The sequence below is a fragment of the Taudactylus pleione genome, unplaced genomic scaffold (genome assembly GCF_031769625.1).
Source record: "Taudactylus pleione unplaced genomic scaffold, aTauple2 ptg001289l, whole genome shotgun sequence".
Taxonomy (NCBI): Eukaryota; Metazoa; Chordata; class Amphibia; order Anura; family Myobatrachidae; genus Taudactylus; species Taudactylus pleione.
Genome location: NW_028285689.1, coordinates 337,389 through 362,496, shown reverse-complemented (window position 1 = coordinate 362,496; position 25,108 = coordinate 337,389). Strand labels below are relative to the sequence as shown.

The 25,108-nt window shown below is 46.7% G+C and overlaps 1 protein-coding gene across 1 annotated transcript in view; it reads right to left on the bottom strand.

The window, feature by feature from the left end:
- LOC148443365 (diamine oxidase [copper-containing]-like) overlaps positions 1 to 25,108 on the bottom strand; it is a 91,299-nt gene that overhangs the window by 40,461 nt on the left and 25,730 nt on the right. The window contains exon 2 of the mRNA XM_088462928.1: positions 6,879 to 8,431. Within this exon, the coding sequence (XP_088319054.1) occupies positions 6,879 to 8,421 (1,543 nt within the window). The 5' untranslated portion in view covers positions 8,422 to 8,431. The remainder of the gene's footprint in view (positions 1 to 6,878; positions 8,432 to 25,108) is intronic.

The following is a 25,108-nucleotide window of genomic DNA, read 5'->3' as shown; positions in this document are numbered from 1 at the left end:
CACCACCGCTGTACACTATACCACCACCATTCTACACTATACCACCACCATTGTACACTATAGTACCGTCATTGTACACAATACCACCACCACTGTACAATATAACCACCACCGCTATACACTATATCACCACCACTGTACACTATACCACATCGCTGTACCCTATACCATCACCACTGTACACTATACCACCACGGCTGTACACTATACCACCATCTCTGTACACTATACCACCACCGCTGTACACTATACCACCACCGCTGTCCACTATACCACCACCACTGTACACTATACCACCACCGCTGTACACTATAGCACCAATATTGTACACTATACCACCACCGCTGTCCACTATACCACCACCACTGTACACTATACCACCACTGCTGTACACTATAGCACAATATTGTACACTATACCACCACCGCTGTACACTAGTGTATACCACCACCATTGTACACTATACTACCACACTGTACACTATACCACCAACATTGTACACTATACCACCAACATTGTACACTATAGTACCATCATTGTACACAATACCACCACCACTGTACACTATACCACCAACACTGTACACTATACCACCACCGCTGTACACTATACCACCACCATTGTACACTATACCACCCGCGCTGTATACTATACCACCACTATTGTACACTTTGCCACCGCCGCTGTATACTATACCACCACCATTGTACACTATATCACCACCATTGTATACTATACCACCGCCACTGTACACTATACCACCACCGCTGTACACTATACCACCACCGCTGTACACTTTACCACCGCTGTACACTAGACCACCACCATTGTATACTATACCACCACCACTGTACACTATACCACCACCACTGTACACTATACCACCGCTGTACACTATACCACCACCGCTGTACACTATACCACCACATTGTACACTTTACCACCACCGCTGTACACTATACCACCACCACTGTACACTATACCACCACCGCTGTACTCTAGACCACCACCATTGTACACTATACCACCACGGCTGTACACTATACCACCACCACCGCTGTACACTATACCACCACCGCTGTACACTAGACCACCACCGCTGTACACTAGACCACCACCGCTGTCCACTAGACCACCACCACTGTACACTATACCACCACCGCTGTACACTATCCCACCACCATTGTACACTATACTACCACAATGTATACTATACCACCACCGCTGTACACTATACCACCACCATTCTACACTATACCACCACCATTGTACACTATAGTACCGTCATTGTACACAATACCACCACCACTGTACAATATAACCACCACCGCTATACACTATATCACCACCACTGTACACTATACCACATCGCTGTACCCTATACCATCACCACTGTACACTATACCACCACGGCTGTACACTATAACACCATCTCTGTACACTATACCACCACCGCTGTACACTATACCACCACCGCTGTCCACTATACCACCACCACTGTACACTAGACCACCACCGCTGTCCACTAGACCACCACCACTGTACACTATACCACCACCGCTGTACACTATCCCACCACCATTGTACACTATACTACCACAATGTATACTATACCACCACCGCTGTACACTATACCACCACCATTCTACACTATACCACCACCATTGTACACTATAGTACCGTCATTGTACACAATACCACCACCACTGTACAATATAACCACCACCGCTATACACTATATCACCACCACTGTACACTATACCACATCGCTGTACCCTATACCATCACCACTGTACACTATACCACCACGGCTGTACACTATACCACCATCTCTGTACACTATACCACCACCGCTGTACACTATACCACCACCGCTGTCCACTATACCACCACCACTGTACACTATACCACCACCGCTGTACACTATAGCACCAATATTGTACACTATACCACCACCGCTGTCCACTATACCACCACCACTGTACACTATACCACCACCGCTGTACACTATAGCACCAATATTGTACACTATACCACCACCGCTGTACACTAGTGTATACCACCACCATTGTACACTATACTACCACACTGTACACTATACCACCAACATTGTACACTATACCACCAACATTGTACACTATAGTACCGTCATTGTACACAATACCACCACCACTGTACACTATACCACCAACACTGTACACTATACCACCACCGCTGTACACTATACCACCACCATTGTACACTATACCACCCCCGCTGTATACTATACCACCACTATTGTACACTTTGCCACCGCCGCTGTATACTATACCACCACCATTGTACACTATATCACCACCATTGTATACTATACCACTGCCACTGTACACTATACCACCACCGCTGTACACTATACCACCACCGCTGTACACTATACCACCGCTGTACACTAGACCACCACCATTGTATACTATACCACCACCACTGTACACTATACCACCACCACTGTACACTATACCACCGCTGTACACTATACCACCACCGCTGTACACTATACCACCACATTGTACACTTTACCACCACCGCTGTACACTATACCACCACCGCTGTACACTATACCACCTCCGCTGTACACTATACCACCACCACACCACTATACCACCACCACTGTACACTATACCACCACCACTGTACACTATACACCACCACCGCTGTACACTATAGCACCACCACCGTACACTATACCACCACCATTGTACACTATACCACCACCACTGTACACTATACCACCACCATTGTACACTATACCACCACCGCTGTACACAATACCACCACCGCTGTACACTATACACCACCTCTGTACACTATACCACCACCATTGTACACTATACCACCACCATTGTACACTATACCATCACCGCTGTACACTATACCACCACCGCTGTACACTATAGCACCACCGCTGTACACTATACCACCACCATTGTACACTATACCACCACTGCTGTACACTATACCACCGCTGTACATTATACCACCACTGCTGTGCACTATACCACCACCATTATACACTATACCACCACCGCTGTACACTATACCACCACCGCTGTACACTATGCCACCACCACTGTACACTATATCACCACCATTGTACTCTATACCACCACCATTGTACACTATACCACCAACGCTGTATACTATACCACGCTGTACACTATACCACCACCATTGTACACTATACCACCACTGCTGTACACTATACCACCACCACTGTACACTATACCACCACTGCTGTACACTATACCACCACCTCTGTACACTATACCACCACCGCTGTACACTATGCCACCACCATTGTACACTATGCCACCACCGCTGTACACTATACCACCACCATTGTACTCTATACCACCACCGCTGTACACTATACCACCACCGCTGTACACTATATCACCAGCGCTGTATACTATACCTCCGCTGTACACTATACCACCACCGCTGTACACTATACCACCACCATTGTACTCTATACCACCACCGCTGTACACTATACCACCACCGCTGTACACTATACCACCAACGCTGTATACTATACCTCCGCTGTACACTATACCACCACCTCTGTACACTATACCACCACCACCATTATACACTATACCACCACCATTATACACTGTACCACCACCGCTGTACACTATACCACCACCATTATACACTATACCACCACCATTATACACTATACCACCACCGCTGTACACTATACCACCACCATTATACACTATACCACCACTGCTGTACACTATACCACCACCTCTGTACACTATACCACCACCACTATACACTATACCACCACCATTGTACACTAGACGACCAGGGCTAATATCTGCCACTGTCAGTACTGGGTTCACACCAGCGCACTATAACACCCAGCAATACCTGAGCTACAGGCTGCCACAAAAAGTTACAGCTGTGACACTGTGTAATTCCCTGTGCCACCTGTTTTTCTACCTGATATATAATAAATCTGAGGGGTATTTAGGCTGTGCCATGTGTGGACTAACCACCACCGGCACCAATTACTGCATTATACATCCACCTGACATCACTCACCCCCTGGCCAGTTATACTCTAGTTTATCAATTCATCTGGGGAACTACTGCTCCCAGCAAATTGTGCATGCGAGTCATTGTGACAGTTTGTCTTCACCACCATCTCTACTAATATATACTGTGCATTATCAGCCATACAACCGGCATTCACATCAGTATGTATGGCAGGGCCGGCTGCAGGGGTCTGAGCACCCTGTGCCGGCCCGGTACATAGTGCCCTGCAATCGCGTGCACCCGAAATTGGGGGTGTGGCCTCATTACCATAGGCCATGCCCCCTAAGTAACGTTAACGCCTCCAAATAACGTCAGGCTGGGGGTAAAGCCCAGACCTCCATCACTAGCTGAGCTTCCACCAGCCCTCTCCCGTCAGTGAATGGATGCCGTGCGCATGCGTGCGCTGCATCCATTCACACTCTGGGGGTCTGGCACCACCGTACAGCTGTAGTGGTGGGGGTCCCCAACCTCCCGATTTGACCACCCGCGGGCCACTTCGGACCACGGGTGGAACAACGGGACAGTACTGTCCCGCTGAAATCGGGATGTTGGGGAGGGGTGCGCCCTCTATGGGTGGGGCGACTGCACTGGTCGAACACCCCTAGAGCCAGCCCTGATCTATGTATTTTGCATATACTCTGTGTACACTGTACTACACTAATGGATTATCATACAAGAACGAGCGGAACTTGTTGTAGTGGATGGTTGTGTCATGGGGGACCCTGTATTGTTTTGCAACTAATTCAAATATTCTAGAGCCCAATGATTATCTATTTAATCCTTAGGGGCACATGTATTAATTATGGGGAATGGCCCTGTTATTGTACATTTCTTATGTCCGCTTATCACGACACTTAGAAATGAAGTATTTCCTCAAAGAACCATTATCCAAATGATGACCATGCATTTGCAGCAACCATGTCCCAAATGCATGGTCATCATTTGGATTTCTCTCCTGGAAAAATATGTGTAAGGCAGCTCATAGGCTACAATGGGTAATGCTACAATGATGTTAGCTACAATGGCTAATGCTACAATGACTAATGCTACAATGGCATTAGCTGCAATGGGAAATGCTACAATGGCATTAGCTACAATGGCCAATGCTACAATGGCTAATGCTACAATGGCTAATGCTTCAATGGCTAATGCTACAATGGCTAATGCTACAATGGCATTAGCTACAATGGGAAATGCTACAATGATGTTAGCTACAATGGGAAATGCTACAATGATGTTAGCTACAATGGGTAATGCTACAATGGTCAATGCTACAATGGCATTAGCTACACTGGGTAATGCTACAATGGCTAATGCTACAATGGTGTCAGCTACAATGGCCAATGCTAAAATGGCATTAGCTACAATGGCTAATGCTACAATGGTGTTAGCTACAATGGCCAATGCTAAAATGGCATTAGCTACAATGGCTAATGCTACAATGGCATTAGCTACAATGGCTAATGTTACAATGGTGTTAGCTACAATGGGTAATGCTACAATGGTGTTAGCTACAATGGGTAATGCTACAATGGCATTAGCTACAATGCGTAATGCTACAATGGTGTTAGCTACAATGGGTAATGCTACAATGGCATTAGCTACAATGGTGTTAGCTACAATGGGTAATGCTACAATGGCATTGGCTACAATGGCATTAGCTACAATGGCTATTGCTACAATGATACTAGCTATAATGGCTAATGGTACAATGGTGTTCGCTACAGTGGATAATGCTACAATGGCTAATGCTACAATGGTGTTAGCTACAATGGCCAATGCTAAAATGGCATTAGCTACAATGGCTAATGCTACAATGGTGTTAGCTACAATGGCCAATGCTAAAATGGCATTAGCTACAATGGCTAATGCTACAATGGCATTAGCTACAATGGCTAATGCTACAATGGTGTTAGCTACAATGGGTAATGCTACAATGGTGTTAGCTACAATGGGTAATGCTACAATGGCATTAGCTACAATGGTGTTAGCTACAATGGGTAATGCTACAATGGCATTGGCTACAATGGCATTAGCTACAATGATACTAGCTATAATGGCTAATGGTACAATGATGTTAGCTACAATGGCTAATGCTACAATGGCTAATGCTACAATGGCTAATGCTACAATGGTGTTAGCTACAATGGCCAATGCTAAAATGGCATTAGCTACAATGGCTAATGCTACAATGGCATTAGCTACAATGGCTAATGCTACAATGGTGTTAGCTACAATGGGTAATGCTACAATGGTGTTAGCTACAATGGGTAATGCTACAATGGCATTAGCTACAATGGTGTTAGCTACAATGGGTAATGCTACAATGGCATTGGCTACAATGGCATTAGCTACAATGGCTATTGCTACAATGATACTAGCTATAATGGCTAATGGTACAATGGTGTTAGCTACAATGGCTAAAGCTACAATGGCTAATGCTACAATGGCTAATGCTACAATGATGTTAGCTACAATGGTGTTAGCTAATGAAGCCAAGCTTGGTAATCTGAAAATCTTGGTAAATTCTGCATTTCAGCAAAACCTATAGAAACCTTTGGGAGCTGCTGTTGTGTTCAAAAATGGGGACTGCAGCAGATCTCTCCATCATCTGCTATGGTTCCCCATACACACATCCTTAGTATTTTAGTATTTATGGGTAGCCCCCAGAAATTTGTGTTTTTGGTGGAGGGGGTGTATGCTCCAAATATATTTTAATAAATCTGCCCCTTAGCTGTTGCCCTCTGCAGGGTGATGAACTCTAATTCCTGTATAGTTTGCTGTGTTCTGTCTTACCTGCAATGTCCAGGTCCACCTTATAGTGTACCAGGTGTGTGTGTAGGTTCCCCAGGACGTGGCTGTAGACCTTACTGCCATAATGGAGCCCATCAGGGGTGAAGAAGGTGGCATGGATGTACCCAGTAGCGCTGACTTTCACCTCTATCACCCCATTCTGGTAGAAGACAAAGTCCCAGATGTAGTCATAGTTATAGACGGTTGACGTGGTCCTCACCACCAGCACATGATTCTCCACTCCAGCAAAGAAGTTGTAACCACCATTATAGGTACTGTCGAAGTGCCGGCGTAAGGGGATCCCGGTTGGCATCTCAAAGATACACAGCGCGTTCTTGTAGTGAACTGGCTGGTCTGTGTCATAGAAGTTGTAGAGGTCCACATAAGTGGCCACTTCAGGGCAGTCTATACCTTTGGCCAGCTCATAATGTACAGTGCCCATCCCCCAACCAGAATCAATGTATTTAGTTTGCATGGCTGCTGGGCTAACGCCGCTATAAAAAGCAATAGCTTCCTGTATGCTCACCTCGTAGGCTATCCGCTCATTGTTATATTGTATGTCAAATATCTGCAGGCCAGCCGCCGGACGTACCCGGTAAGCAAAGCTCCACCCTGTATATTCCACATAGTTTCCCATTACTTTGTAGCGTTTGCCTTGGGGTTCACATATTTTTGGCCCATGTATATCTGTCTTTGTCTTAAACTCTCCCCGGGGCATAAACGTAGAATAGGGGTCTTTCTCTGTGAACTCCGGTAGATTCAGCTTGGTCAACTCATTCTTCTCATACTTTCTAAGCAGTTCCTTTACACTATCAAAGTATAGCCCGTTGTACCAGATCTTCTCTACCGTCCACTCCTTGGGATTGAGAGAGCGATGGTTAAGCAGGAGCTCAAAGCCGATAGGGTGGAGGAAGAACCCATCAACAAATTTCTGCAGTATGAGCCAAGACCTGCGTTCTCCAGAGCTCAGGCCTCGGGGAGCGATGTCGGTGAATGTCAGACAATGTTGTGAGCAGTTGTAAAAGGAGAATCCCGATATCTCCAGCAATATGTGGTTGAAGCCCTTTGTGACCTCAACCAACTTCTGGTGAATCTTTTCATATTCCATATAAGTCATTGGGCGTGACTCAAATCTACTTATCTTGTGTCCTTTGGAAGTCAGTGGCCGGTAATAGTATGGGTGAGGAAGGGGACCAACAAGGTATTCGGTGACATTGGGCTGCAGCTGGTCCCCAAAGAATATGACAACTTTGGCCTCACGCTGGGGCTTGTGGCCATCTTTGTCCAGAAAGTTGAGAACATTCCTCTTTTTTGGCAGATTAAGCTCCATCATGAATATTGTGTTTTTGCCGAAGCTGCTCCGAATGGAGACCAATTTAAGCTGCTGCTGGTCCATGAGGAAGCTATGTACAGATTTCATCTCACTGGGAGTCAAGTCTGAAAAGACAGAGGCCATGTGCCGACCTTTGGAGAACGTCTTTGTGCAGGAGATGACTCTTACAACATACATCAACGCAACCATCTGTGTAAGAAACTTTAGCCCCATAATGTAGTATCTATGGATAAGAAAGAAAGTATTACAATCATTTATAATTTGACTCCATTTACAAATAAATCTCATTCTACAAACCAAATGAAGCCAGCTTTAATAATTCCCATGAATCAACGATATGCCCCATACATTGTTCCCTGGGAGGAGTGTACTGCAGGATGATGTCTGGGAGCTGTAGCTGATACACAGTGTTCTGGGTAACGTACTATATGTACCACATTCTGGGTCACATACTATATGTACCACATTCTGGGTCACGTGCTATATGTACCACATTCTGGGTCATGTGCTATATGTACCACATTCTGGGTCACGTGCTATATGTACCACATTCTGGGTCATGTACTCGATGTACCACATCATGGGTCACGTACTATATGTACCACATTCTGGGTCATGTACTCGATGTACCACATCATGGGTCACGTGCTATATGTACCACATTCTGGGTCGCGTGCTATATGTACCACATTCTGGGTCACGTACTATATTTACCACATTCTGAGTCATGTACTATATTTACCACATTCTGGGTCACGTACTCTATATGCCACATTCTGGGTCACGTGCTATATGTGCCACATTCTGGGTCACGTGCTATATGTGCCACAGTCTGGGTCACGTACTATATGTGCCACATTCTGGGTCACGTACTATATGTGCCACATTCTGGGTCATATGCTGTATGTGCCACATTCTCGGTCACGTACTATATGTGCCACATTCTCGGTCACGTACTGTATGTGCCACATTCTGGGTCACGTGCTATATGTGCCACATTCTGGGTCACATACTCTATGTGCCACATTCTGGGTCATGTACTATATGTTCCTCATTCTGGGTAATGTACTCTATGTGCCCCATTCTGGGTCATGTACTGTATGTGCCTCATTCTGGGTCACATGCTATATGTACCTCATTCTGGGTCACGTACTTATGTACCACATTTTGCTGTATGTGCCACATTTTGGGTCATGTACTATATGTTCCTCATTCTGGGTAATGTACTCTATGTGCCTCATTCTGGGTCATGTACTGTATGTGCCTCATTCTGGGTCACATGCTATATGTACCTCATTCTGGGTCACGTACTTATGTACCACATTTTGCTGTATGTGCCACATTCTGGGTCATGTACTCTATATGCCACATTCTGGGTCACATACTATATGTGCCACATTCTGGGTCATGTACTGTATGTGCCTCATTCTGGGTCACATGCTATATGTACCTCATTCTGGGTCACGTACTTATGTACCACATTTTGCTGTATGTGCCACATTTTGGGTCATGTACCATATGTGCCTCATTCTGGGTCATGTACTTATCGTACTGTATGCGCCATGTTCTGGGTCACATACTATATGTGCCACATTCTGCGTCATGTACTATATGTGCCTCATTCTGGGTCACGTACTTATGTACCACATCCTGGGTCATGTACTGCATGCACCACATTCTGGGTCACGTACTGTATGCGCCACGTTCTGGGTCACGTACTGTATGTGCCACGTTCTGGGTCACGTACTGAAACATTCATGTTCTGGGTCACGTACTGTATGTGCCACATTCTGGGTCATGTACTGTATGCGCCACGTTCTGGGTCACGTACTGAAACGTTCACGTTCTGGGTCACATACTGTATGTGCCACATTCTGGGCCACGTGCTCTATCTGTCAGGCTCTCGTGATCCAGGATAAAGTCTGCAGGAATGTTTCCATGTGGGATTATAATCCTAAAACACATAGGGGACTTCAGCGCAAATGTCTATAGAGAATATAGAGATTCAGAGGCCTGACTGTCAGACTGGTGCAATGGTCCCTGTGGAAGGGCATTTTTATGGTTAATTGCTCATTGATTGGTGATTGGTGAGTAGGAGGATATTTTGGAACTTAGAGCTAATTTTGGTGTAAAAATAAAAGACAATAAATCAGTTTAGTATAAATGACTCTTTTGTTTAAAATCTCTATAATAAGCGAGAAAGCCTGTCTGTGTCTGTCTGTCCGTCTGTCTGTCCATCTGTTTGTCCTTTATGCACGGCCACAGTTTTGGACCTAGCTCCACCAAATTTGGCATGGTGGTGTAGTATGATCAAGATTAGGTTTTTGCTAAGGTTTGAAATTCGTCAGGGCTACACACTGTCACACAATCCCAAAAAATGGGGACACTGTTACATTACACAGGTTCCAGTGGAAATTGGCAGTCTGCCAAAAAACTGTGAGAAAGCTACAAAAGTATATTTTTAATATCAGTCTGAGCAAACTTGAAGACTCATGCAAGTTCATATTAAATCCGAAGCCTCTGTGTTTGCATGCAAGGGCCACATAGCAAGATCTTAAAAGGGCCCCCAGAGGGAAAAAAACACATATACTTGCCCCACACAGAGCCCATTCAAGGTATGGCACACAGTAGTACCCCTTATACACATTATGCCACACAGACCTTATACAGGTTATGCCACGCAAAGTTATATAAACACTGATCCAGGCAATTGTTAAATGTAAGAATCTTAGAAGCTGCAGAACACTTGGTGTGTTTGTGGATACGCACCTATATGATAAGAAATGTTTTCCCCCTATGGACATAGGGGATTCTTATTCAGCAAATATTTTAAGGCAGGTGCTGCACTCATTAAACTGTTTAATAAGTGCAGCACCTGCTATACAATATATGCCACACAGAGCCCATACAGGTTATTCCACACTGTAGTACCCCTTATACACATTATGCCATGCAGTAGTAGTGCCTCTTATACATGATGCCACACAGTAATGCCCCTTCACTACACAGTAATGCCCCTTACACTACATAGTAATGCCCCTTACACTACATAGTTACAAATTATACCACACAGTAATGCCCTGTACAGATTATGCCACATAGTAGTAATGCCCCATATAACACATTATTCCACACAATAGTAGTGCCCCTTACACATTGGCCCTGATTCAGAGCCGGACACTCTGACCAGAGCGCTCGCTCTGAATCAGGGCCCTCCTCCATTAATATGGAGCGTCCTCCTGGATGCTCGTATAGCTGTGGGTCACCACCCACAGCATATACGAGCGTGCAACAAGATGGTCGCGATGGTCTTGACCATCGCGACCATCGGACGTGCGAGCGATACCCTGTGGTCGGGTTTCTCAACCACAAGCCCTGGAGTGATTTTGGCTCTATCAGAGCCAAAATCACTCCCACTGACATCACTAGTGATGTCAGTGGGGCCGCCTTCAGACGGTAGGCGTTCCCATGGGAACGCCTCCGTCTGGCAGGCACGCCCACCAAAGGGGGCGTGCTGTCAATCAACATCGACAGCACGCCCCCTTTGGTGCAAGACCCGGAGCGATGGAAAGTCCTTCGCTCGCCGGGTCTCGCGCATGCGCACGACGGAGCTCCCTCCGTCGTGCGCATGCGCAGTGGGGACCATCGACCCACTTGCGAGCGTACTGCCACTCGTGAGTGGGTCTGAATGACCCCCATTATGCCCCCCCAGCAACTCAGCCCCCGTGTCCCTCCAGCAGCCTCCCATTTCCACCTGTGTGCCATCAGCAGCCAGCAGGTGTGGATTTGGGGCTGGGCCCCCAGATAATTGCAGCTGGTGCAGGGACAGGCAGTGGAAGACATGGAAGACAGCAGCGGCGCAAGCCAGTTGGAGCTATTGGACCGGGAGACAATCAGGAGCCACCACTACTGATTGGCTGTCAGTCTATGAGCTTTGATTGCTTCGTGACCAGCGGCGCTGTCCCTCGATGTCTGCCTGACGATGCGCCAGCTGTAATCAACTGGCGGTCCAGCCCTAGATCAACATTCAGGGTGCAGGGGAGCGGTGGGCCACAGAGGCAGCTCGAGCACCATAGCAGCCACACTCCTTGCACCCACGGTTTGCATGCATGTTAGCATGTGGGTCCTTTTCAGGATGAATGGAATGGGGTTAATTTTGCTGCAGTTGCATATGTGACTTTACTACTGTCAGCCCTTCCCCTAGTGTAGAAGTGTGCATCTGACTGCGCAAGGGCTGGGACGCCCACTTTGTGCATCTGCAGTCACTACCATCAATGGCACCATTGGGACGTGCACCAGCCCCGTACAGAAACATTTGGGTACGGCCTCCAATATATTTAAGCATTAAGGGACTGAGGGCCTGATTCAGAGCTGCTCGTAAGCGCATGCGTATGGGTCATAATGCGCACGCGCAAACCAGTCATTGCGGTCGGAAATTGTGTGCTCGTAAAACAGCGAGGGGCTGCTAATTTGAGTGACAGAATGTACCGTTTGTGGGTGGTAACAGGGGAAGGTGCTTGAAAACGGGGGAGTGGAGATCCGAACGCAGGAGTGCCAAACGGTCAAAAGGGCGTTTAATGGGAGTGCATAATTAGTAAAGGAGCGGCATCGACCACGGCACTTGGTTGTCTTTTAGCCTGAACTACTCGCAGTGATAGCGGGAAGTAAATCCTATGACAACCACTGCGAGCAGTTCAGATGCCTTTCTATGTACCCGATTAATCTAATAAATACCTGAGATGACGTGTGATGCAAACGTATTACAAAATAGCTCGCTCAGACATAGAGGCGTCAACACACTGCAAAGAGCGAGCGCTCAATTTAAATATCCGGGCCCCTTTTTTATAACGACCGTCCGCAAATAGCGTCCGGCTCAGATTCAGTAAGTAATGCTATTGCAATCGCAATAGTGATTACGCAGGCAGTCTCATTGCGATGATATGCTAATGATTGCAATCGCAATACTGTCGCAGCCTAACATAAGGACGCCCACTTTACCTTACACACATCTGTAATAATTAGCAATACTGAGAAACCATAAGTAACATGGAGTACAATCACAGCCTCACACACACTTACACAGGCTCTGACCTTACTCAGGAATTACTAACCTCATTACACACAGTGACTACACACGACTGAGAAACCATCGGTAACATGGAGTACCATCACAGCCTCACACACACTTACACAGGCTCTGACCTTACTCATGAATTAATAACCTCATCACACACAGTGATTACACAAGACTGAGATACCATCAGTAACATGGAGTACAATCACATCCTGACACACACTTACACAGGCTCTGACCTTACTCGGGAATCACTAACCTCATCACACACAGTGACTACACAAGACTGAGAGACCATCAGTAACATGGAGTACCATCACAGCCTCACACACACTTACACAGGCTTTGACCTTACTCAGGAATTACTAACCTCATCACCCACAGTGACTACACAAGACTGAGAAACCATCAGTAACATGGAGTACCATCACATCCTCACACACACTTACACAGGCTCTGACCTTACTCAGGAATTACTAACCTCATCACACACAGTGATTACACAAGACTGAGAACCATCAGTAACATGGAGTACCATCACAGCCTCTCACACACTTCCACAGGCTCTGACCATACTCGGGAATTACTAACCTCATCACACGCAGTGACTACACAAGACTGAGATACCATCAGTAACATGGAGTACCATCACAGCCTCACACACACTTACACAGGCTCTGACCATACTCTGGAATTGCTAACCTCATTACACACAGTGATTACACAAGACTGAGAACCATCAGTAACCTGGAGTACCATCACATCCTCACACACACTTACACAGGCTCTGACCTTAATCAGGAATTACTAATCTCATCAAAGACAGTGATTACACAAGACTGAGAAACCATTAGTAACATGGAGTACCATCACAGCCTCACACACACTTACAAAGGCTCTGACCTTACTCAGAAATTACTTACCTCATCACACACAGTGACTACACAAGACTGAGAGACCATCAGTAACATTGAGTACCATCACAGCCTCACACACATTTACACAGGCTCTGACCTTACTCAGGAATTACTAACATCATCACACACAGTGACTACACAAGACTGAGATACTATCAGTAACATGGAGTACCATCACAGCCTCAAACACACTTACACAGGCTCTGACCTTACTCAGGAATTACTAACCTCATTACACACAGTGACTACACAAGACCATCGGTAACATGGAGTAACATCACAGTCTCACACACACTTACACAGGCTCTGACCTTACTCAGGAATTACTAACCACATTACACACAGTGACTACACACGACTGAGAAACCATCGGTAACATGGAGTACCATCACAGCCTCACACACACTTACACAGGCTCTGACCTTACTCATGAATTACTAACCTCATCACACACAGTGATTACACAAGACTGAGATACCATCAGTAACATGGAGTACAATCACATCCTCACACACACTTACACAGGCTCTGACCTTACTCAGGAATTACTAACCTCATCACACACAGTGACTACACAAGACTGAGAGACCATCAGTAACATGGAGTACCATCACATCCTCACAAACACTTACACAGGCTCTGACCTTACTCGGGAATCACTAACCTCATCACACACAGTGACTACACAAGACTGAGAGACCATCAGTAACATGGAGTACCATCACAGCCTCACACACACTTACACAGGCTTTGACCTTATTCAGGAATTACTAACCTCATCACCCACAGTGACTACACAAGACTGAGAAACCATCAGTAACATGGAGTACCATCACATCCTCACACACACTTACACAGGCTCTGACCTTACTCAGGAATTACTAACCTCATCACACACAGTGATTACACAAGACTGAGAACCATCAGTAACATGGAGTACCATCACAGCCTCTCACACACTTCCACAGGCTCTGACCATACTCAGGAATTACTAACCTCATCACAAGCAGTGACTACACAAGACTGAGAGACCATCAGTAACATGGAGTACCATCACAGCCTCACACACACTTACACAGGCTCTGACCATACTCAGGAATTGCTAACCTCATTACAAACAGTGACTACACAAGACTGAGAACCATCAGTAACCTGGAGTACCATCACATCCTCACACACACTTACACAGGCTCTGACCTTAATCAGGAATTACTAACCTCATCAAACGCAGTGATTACACAAGACTGAGAAACCATTAGTAACATGGAGTACCATCACAGCCTCACACACACTTACACAGGCTCTGACCTTACTCAGGAATTACTTACCTCATCACACACAGTGACTACACAAGACTGAGAGACCATCAGTAACATTGAGTACCATCACAGCCTCACACACATTTACACAGGCTCTGACCTTACTCAGGAATTACTAACATCATCACACACAGTGACTACACAAGACTGAGATACTATCAGTAACATGGAGTACCATCACAGCCTCAAACACACTTACACAGGCTCTGACATTACTCAGGAATTACTAACCTCATTACACACAGTGACTACACAAGACCATCGGTAACATGGAGTAACATCACAGTCTCACACACACTTACACAGGCTCTGACCTTACTCAGGAATTACTAACCTCATTACACACAGTGACTGCACAAGACTGAGAGACCAATAGTAACATGGAGTACCATCACATCCTCACACACACTTACACAGGCTCTGACCTTACTCAGGAATTACTAACCTCATAAAGCGCAGTGATTACACAAGACTGAGAAACCATTAGTAACATGGAGTACCATAACAGCCTCTCACACACTTACACAGGCTCTGACCTTACTCAGGAATTAATAACCTCATCACATGCAGAGACTACACAAGACTGAGACACCATCAGTAACATGGAGTACCATCACAGCCACTCAAACACTTACACAGGCTTTGACCTTACTCAGGAATTACTAACCTCATCACACGCAGTGACTACACAAGACTGAGACACCATCAGTAACATGGAGTACCATCACAGCCTCACACACTTCCACAGGCTCTGACCATACTCAGGAATTACTAACCTCATTACACACAGTGACTACACAAGACTGAGAACCATCAGTAACATGGAGTACCATCACATCCTCACACACACTTACACAGGCTCTGACCTCACTCAGGAATTACTAACCTCATAAAACACAGTGATTACACAAGACTGAGAAACCATTAGTAACATGGAGTACCATCACAGCCTCACACACACTTATACAGGCTCTGACCTTACTCAGGAATTACTAACCTCATCACACACAGTGACTACACAAGACTGAGAGACCATCAGTAACATTTAGTACCATCACAGCCTCACACACACTTACACAGGCTCTGACATTACTCAGGAATTACTAACCTCATCACACGCAGTGATTACACAAGACTGAGAAACCATCAGTAACATGGAGTACCATCACAGCCTCACACACATTTACACTGGCTCTGACCTTACTCAGGAATTACTAACGTCATCACACACAGTGACTACACAAGACTGAGATACTATCAGTAACATGGAGTACCATCACAGCCTCACACACACTTACACAGGCTCTGACCTTACTTAGGAATTACTAACCTCATTACACACAGTGACTACACAAGACTGAGAAACCATCGGTAACATGGAGAAACATCACAGTCTCACACACACTTACACAGGCTCTGACCTTACTCAGGAATTACCAACCTCATTACACACAGTGACTGCACAAGACTGAGAGACCATCAGTAACATGGAGTACCATCACATCCTCACCCACACTTACACAGGCTCTGACCTAACTCAGGAATTACTAACCTCATAAAGCGCAGTGATTACACAAGACTGAGAAACCATTAGTAACATGGAGTACCATCACAGCCTCACACAAACTTACACATGCTCTGATCTTACTCAGGAATTACTAACCTCATCACACACAGTGACTACACAAGACTGAGAGACCATCAGTAACATGGAGTACCATCACAGCCTCACACACACTTACACAGGTTCTGACCTTACTCAGGATTTAATAACCTCATTGCACACAGTGACTACACAAGACTGAGAAACCATCGGTAACATGGAGTAACATCACAGTCTCGCACACACTTACACAGGCTCTGACCTTACTCAGGAATTACTAACCTCATCATAAGTAGCGACTACACAAGACTGAGAAACCATCAGTAACATGGAGAACCATCACAGCCTCACACACACTTACACAGGCTCTGACCTTACTCAGGAATTACTAACCTCATTACACACAGTGACAACACAAGACTGAGAAACCATCAGTAACATGGAGTACCATCACAGCCTCACACATACTTGCACAGGCTCTGACCTTACTCAGGAATTACTAACCTCATCACACGATGTGATTACACAAGACTGAGATACCATCAGTAACATGGCGTACCACCACAGCCTCACACACACTTACACAGGTTCTGACCTTACTCAGGATTTACTAACCTCATTGCACACAGTGACTACACAAGACTGAGAAACCATCGGTAACATGGAGTAACATCACAGTCTCGCACACACTTACACAGGCTCTGACCTTACTCAGGAATTACTAACCTCATGAAACGCAGTGATTACACAAGACTGAGAAACCGTTAGTAACATGGAGTACCATCACAGCCTCACACACACTTACACAGGCTCTGACCTTACTCAGGAATTACTAACATCATCACAAACAGTGTTTACACAAGACTGAGATTCCATCAGTAACATGGAGTACCATCGCATCCTCACACACACTTACACAGGCTCTGACCTTACTCAGGAATTACTAACCTCATCACACACAGTGACTACACAAGACTGAGATACCATCAGTAACATGGAGTACCAACACAGCTTCACACACACTTACACAGGGTCTGATGTTACTCAAAAATTACTATCCTCATCACACGCAGTGATTACACAAGACTGAGATACCATCAGTAACATGGAGTACCATCACAGCCTCACACACACTTACACAGGCTCTGACCTTGCTCAGGAATTACTAACCTCATCACACACAGTGATTACACAAGACTAAGATACCATCAGTAACATGGAGTACCATCACATCCTCACACACACCTACACAGGCTCTGACCTTACTCAGGAATTACTAACCTCATCACACACAGTGATTACACAAGACTGAGATACCATCAGTAACATGGAGTACCAACACAGCATCACACACACTTACACAGGGTCTGATGTTACTCAGAAATTACTATCCTCATCACACGCAGTGATTACACAAGACTGAGATACCATCAGTAACATGGGGTACCATCACAGCCTCACACACACTTACACAGGCTCTGACCTTACTCAGGAATTACTAACCTCATCACACACAGTGATTACACAAGACTGAGATACCATCAGTAACATGGAGTACCAACACAGCATCACACACACTTACACAGGGTCTGATGTTACTCAGAAATTACTGTCCTCATCACACGCAGTGATTACACAAGACTGAGATACCATCAGTAACATGGGGTACCATCACAGCCTCACACACACTTACACAGGCTCTGACCTTACTCAGGAATTACTAACCTCATCACACACAGTGATTACACAAGACTGAGAAACCATCAGTAACATGGAGTACCATCACATCCTCACACACACTTACACAGCTCTGACCTTACTCAGCAATTACTAACCTCATCACACGCAGTGATTACACAAGACTAAGACACCATCAGTAATATGGAGTACCATCACAGCCTCACACACACTTACACAGGCTCTGACCTTACTCAGGAATTACTAACCTCATCACACACAGTGATTACACAAGACTGAGATACCATCAGTAACATGGAGTACCATCACAGCATCACACACTTAGACAGGCTCTGACCTTACTCAGGAATTACTAACCTCATCACACACAGTGATTACACAAGACTGAGAGACCATCAGTAACATGGAGTACCATCACATCCTCACACACACTTACACAGGCTCTGACCTTACTCAGGAATCACTAACCTCATCACACACAGTGATTACACAAGACTGAGAGACCATCAGTAACATGGAGTACCATCACAGCCTCACAAACACTTACACAGGCTCTGACCTTACTCAGGAATTACTAACCTCATCACATGCAGTGACTACACAAGACTGAGAGACCATCAGTAACATGGAGTACCATCACATCCTCACACACACTTACACAGGCTCTGACCTTACTCAGGAATCACTAACCTCATCACACAGTGATTACACAACACTGAGATACCATCAGTAACATGGAGTACCATCACAGCCTCACACACACTTACACAGGCTCTGACCTTACTCAGGAATTACTAACCTCATCACACACAGTGATTACACAAGACTGAGAGACCATCAGTAACATGGAGTACCATCACAGCCTCACACATACTTACACAGGCTCTGACCTTACTCAGGAATTACTAACCTCATCACACACAGTGACTACACAAGACTGAGAAACCATCAGTAACATGGAGTACCATCACATCCTCACATACACTTACACAGGCTCTGACCTTACTCAGGAATCACTAACCTCATCACACACAGTGATTACACAAGACTGAGAGACCATCAGTAACATGGAGTACCATCACAGCCTCACAAACACTTACACAGGCTCTGACCTTACTCAGGAATTACTAACTTCATCACACAGTGATTACACAAGACTGAGAAACCATCAGTAACATGGAGTACCATCACATCCTCACATACACTTACACAGGCTCTGACCTTACTCAGGAATCACTAACCTCATCACACACAGTGATTACACAAGACTGAGAGACCATCAGTAACATGGAGTACCATCACAGCCTCACAAACACTTACACAGGCTCTGACCTTACTCAGGAATTACTAACTTCATCACACAGTGATTACACAAGACTGAGAGACCATCAGTAACATGGAGTACCATCACAGCCTCACACACACTTACACAGGCTCTGACCTTACTCAAGAATTACTAACATCATCACACGCAGTGATTACACAAGACTGAGAGACAATCAGTAACATGGAGTACCATCACAGCCTCACACACACTTACACAGGCTCTGACCTTACTCAGGAATTACTAACATCATCACACGCAGTGATTACACAAGACTGAGAGACCATCAGTAACATGGAGTACCATCACAGCCTCACACACACTTACACAGGCTCTGACCTTACTCAGGAATTACTAACCTCATCACATGCAGTCAGCACACAAGCTGCGTATGGCATAGCAGTGGCTAATTTATGCACGCCCCTGTAACAGCATTCAAACGCAGTGGCACGCATGCGTTTCGGTGACCACTGACCGTCACACCCACAAACGGTACTTCCTGTCATTCACTCTGCAATGGGTCTGCGTAGTCAAGATGGCAACGGAGACTTCGCACATGCGCACTGTGATGTAAGCGCAGAACGCAACAATCGCCCGATTGAGTGCGTAATTGCAGTTGCGGTCGGTAGTGAATCAGGCCCTTAGAGCCTTATTCAGCAGTGCACTGCTGAACGCAGATTCCCGATGGCGTGACGCATCCTGCTACATTACCATATTTGCAAGGAAGGAATTGCAGAGCTGCTTGCTAGAATACCATCCTAAGCTGAATCAGGATCTTAGTCCTAAACCACTTCTGGACACTCCCATTGCACACCCATAATATCATCCACTCACTGCCCAGAAATGCCCAATACGTTCCAGAGTCATCACGGCTCAATCCGTCCGGTGGTAACACTGTGGGGCGCATGTGTCATGCAACTGTTTAGGGATTTAGACGCACACACAGCTGCAAACAGTCAGCAAATGACATGAATATTGCATTGGGTACGTCTCCTCTGTCTGTCCATGGTTCTGCACGCACAGTCTCCAGGAGTATTGCCACTCAGACCTGGTGGACACAGAACACCGGAGGCCATCTCTGACTCATAAGCCAGGTACACACTATACGATGTATTGTATGATCTATCGTACCAGCGCGGATCAGAACGATATTTTGTACACATCGTATATGTACAATAACCCGATGGTGAGAGGTCTGCTCATCTGCAGAACGGGTCATGCTATATTGCACGCAGAACATCCCAAGCTGCAGCGGGGGCGTTCCTGTGCAGCATTCCTGGAAAAGTGGGGACGAGGCCACAGTCTGCGTCAGTTTTCCTGGCCTCACAAGCTTCAGCTTCCACAGCCTGGACAAAGGGATGACAATCGCGAGCAACGGTTACCCCTTTGTCATACAGACACCTCCAGCTGCAATTCTGTCCATCCCTCAATCAGGAGCAGTGTGTACAGCTGATCTGTATGATGGCCGATCATCGTATCGATCGCCTGCTGTTCTGCGCGGTAGATGGAACGTTGCAATGGACGTAGCAGTGTAGTTACATGTAACCATACATGGCACAATCATACTCCAGATCGTAGAGACTGTACGGCGCGCACAATGTATCATTCCATCACATCGTGCTGTAGCCGGGTCGCACCATCGTTTGGTTTGTACCCAGCTTTAAACCTTCTTTGGAATGAGACGTATCATGTGTATAAGTCATCTAAGCACTAGAATATAAATACTAAAGACACCGAGATGTAGATTTGGCAGAACACCGATAGCTATTTATTTAAATCCGGGTTGGCCAAGACACCAAGCACGGTCAACACGCGACCACTCGATTGCGGTGGACATGCGGGGGCAACCAGCAGCAGCCAATAAGAGTCAGGCAGATTCCTATTGGCTGCTGCGTCAGCTGTATCACCAGCAGCCAATAGGAATCAGTGTGATTCTTATTGGCCGCTGCTCCAAACTATAGCTGCGGTTAGATGAAGCCGCGGCTGTCTCTGGCAGCTGTAACTGTGACAGCAATAGCCAATAAGAATCTGGTTGATTGTTATTGGCTGAGGCCTGGGGCGGGCTGGGCCGCGTGTCATCTGCACCATGCGCTGCTGATTATCCTCCTTCTAACAAGCTGTGCGGCCGGGGAACACCATCTGCATTTCTCCCGCCCGCCAGACATGTGTCTAGGACCCTTTCCAGTGGCAAATGCAGGATTTTGAAAGGGGGGTTTCCAATACTTGGTTACAAAACCAATGGCAAAAATCTAAACACATACATGCAGCACTCCTCCTCAATAATCCAAGCTTGTTAATTCATTACTGTGCAACCTTTCAGATGCCGTGACAAAATATGTAATAAATGCATCTGTAAAGTGGCACAGAAATGGATTAATAAGCCTGGATTACTGAGTACCCGAGGAGAGCGCTGCCTGTATCTGATTGTATGAGACTGAGCTATGCTTAGAGTTTATTATATGCACTCAGGATACGCCCACAACGGGCCTAGTGTCCAACAACCCCGGTGGTCTAGGGAGGATTAAATAAGTGAAAGTGGGCGAAGCTGCCTACCATGGCGCTGGGAGAGGCTGCAGAGGGGAGATTCATTTAGGTCTTTTCCTTTCCACCACTGCAACACTCTCCGGTCCTCAGCTTCTTGCTGTAGGTCCATCTTGGCCGGCTCTTCCTTCTTCTTTTCTTCTGGAAGTCTTCTTTCCTCCCTCTCTGCTCCTCTCCCTTTGCAGCAGCACACCTCTCCTCACTGCAGCCCACACCTCTCCTCACTGCAGCCCACACCTCTCCTCATGCTCACACCTCCCCTCCCCACAGCCCACACCTCTCCTCACTGCAGCCCACACCTCACCGCACTGCAACACACACCTCTCCTCATGCTCATACCTCCCCTCCCCACAGCACTCACTTCTCCTCACACCTCCCCTCCCCACAGCACTCACTTCTCCTCACATCTCCCCTCACCACAGCACTCACTTCTCCTCACACCTCCCCTCCCCACAGCACTCACTTCTCCTCACACCTCCCCTCCCCACAGCAGTCACCTCTCCTCACACCTCCCCTCCCCACAGCAGTCACCTCTCCTCACACCTCCCCTCCCCACAGCACTCACTTCTCCTCACATCTCCCCTCACCACAGCACTCACTTCTCCTCACACCTCCCCTCCCCACAGCACTCACCTCTCCTCACACCTCCCCTCCCCACAGCACTCACCTCTCCTCACACCTCCCCTCCCCACAGCACTCACCTCTCCTCACACCTACCCTCCCCACAGCACTCACTTCTCCTCACACCTCCCCTCCCCACAGCACTCACTTCTCCTCACACCTACCTTCTCCTCACAGCAGCACACCCCTCCTCACATGACCACTCACCTCTCCTCACCTAACTGCAGCACTCACTTCTCCCCTCACCACTCCCCTCAGCAATCGCCACAGCACTCTGTTCCCCTTACCTATACACACAGCCCCTCACCATTTGTACACACAGACCCTCACCATCTGCCTACACAGTGCACACAGCCCCTCACTAAATGATCTGCATACACACAGCACCTTACATCTGCTCTGTGTGTATGCAGATCAGATAGTGAGGGGCTGTGTATACTGTGTAATACAGCCCCTACACCATCTGCTTACACAGTACACACAGCCCCTTCATCATCGGCATCATCGGCATACACACATCCACCTCACCGGCATTTCTGCACATAGCCCCGCTCTCTCAGGACTTGCTTCGCCGCAGTGGTGTGCACCCTTCCCTTCAGGATCCCCGGAGGCACATTAGAATAGTGCGCCGGCCGCGCTGACCGACAGCCAATTAGGAGCGGCCACATGGCCGCTATTGATTGGTCGCCGGCCGTGAGGAACAACAGCCAATTAGAAGCGGCCACGTGGCCGCTCCTGATTGGATGCCAGTCCGCGAGGCATGATTGGCGTTAGTGGACAAATTTGCCGCCGGGTCCCTTATTAAGCTGCCAGTGCGCGGCGATGGATCGACGGGCAGGGGGGGTTTCTAGGTACTCGGAAACCCCCCCTGCATGCGCGCCTGCTTTCCCCAATGGCATCTGGCTGGTTTCACCTCCTAAAGGGGCTCCCTTTCCCCCGCCAGTGCCACTTACTGCTGGCAACTCCGCGGACTTCTGGTGACCCACGGTGACAGGAGTGAGACTGCGCTACAGGAGAAAAACAGGTAAATTAACCCCTGTAGGGGAGGGAGCAGAGAATAGAAAATACTCAGATGTAGAGGGTGACATTTGTGTTTTGGTTTTCTGCTCTAGGGGCACGTTTTTTTTGTGGAGGTCAATGAGTTTAATATTTTTAATGTGGGGTTGTGGCTGGAGGCAGGCCACACGGGGTTAATGGCTGCCACAGCACTGAAGGGGTTAACCCCCGTGCTGTGCCGCCATTTTTAAAAGGACAAAAAGGCGCCAGGCGCCCATTGGAAATGTATACTCTGTGCTATGCGCTGAGTATTGATAAGTGTGTTTTTAATGTTTTACATGTCGCTGCCTGGACCTGCTGCACTGGGGGAGTGTGGGTAGAATGTGTCATGGCCGCTGCGGGACAGGGAGAGCCAGCTCCCACTGCGACCAGCGCTGAAACAGTTACAGTGGACACAGTATAAAAGCACACTGCACATGGTTCATAGTAACCTGCATTAATATACACATATTTTGCGGTAGAGCACTGCGTCTGCAATGCATTGGTGTATAAAGTGGAGTAGTATAGTCTATGACATGTTTGAATATATTTTTGTATGTAATATGGGTGTAAATGCACTTATAGAAATGTAACATGTCCTGACCTTTGGAGACAAACTGCTGGTTAGACGTCCTCACCTAGGGATGGATATGGTAATTACCCTATAGCCTGGCAGTGGGGATGGATATGGTAATTACCCTAGCCTGGCAGTGGGGATGGATATGGTAATTACCCTATAGCCAGGCAGCCTCACCTAGGGATGGATAT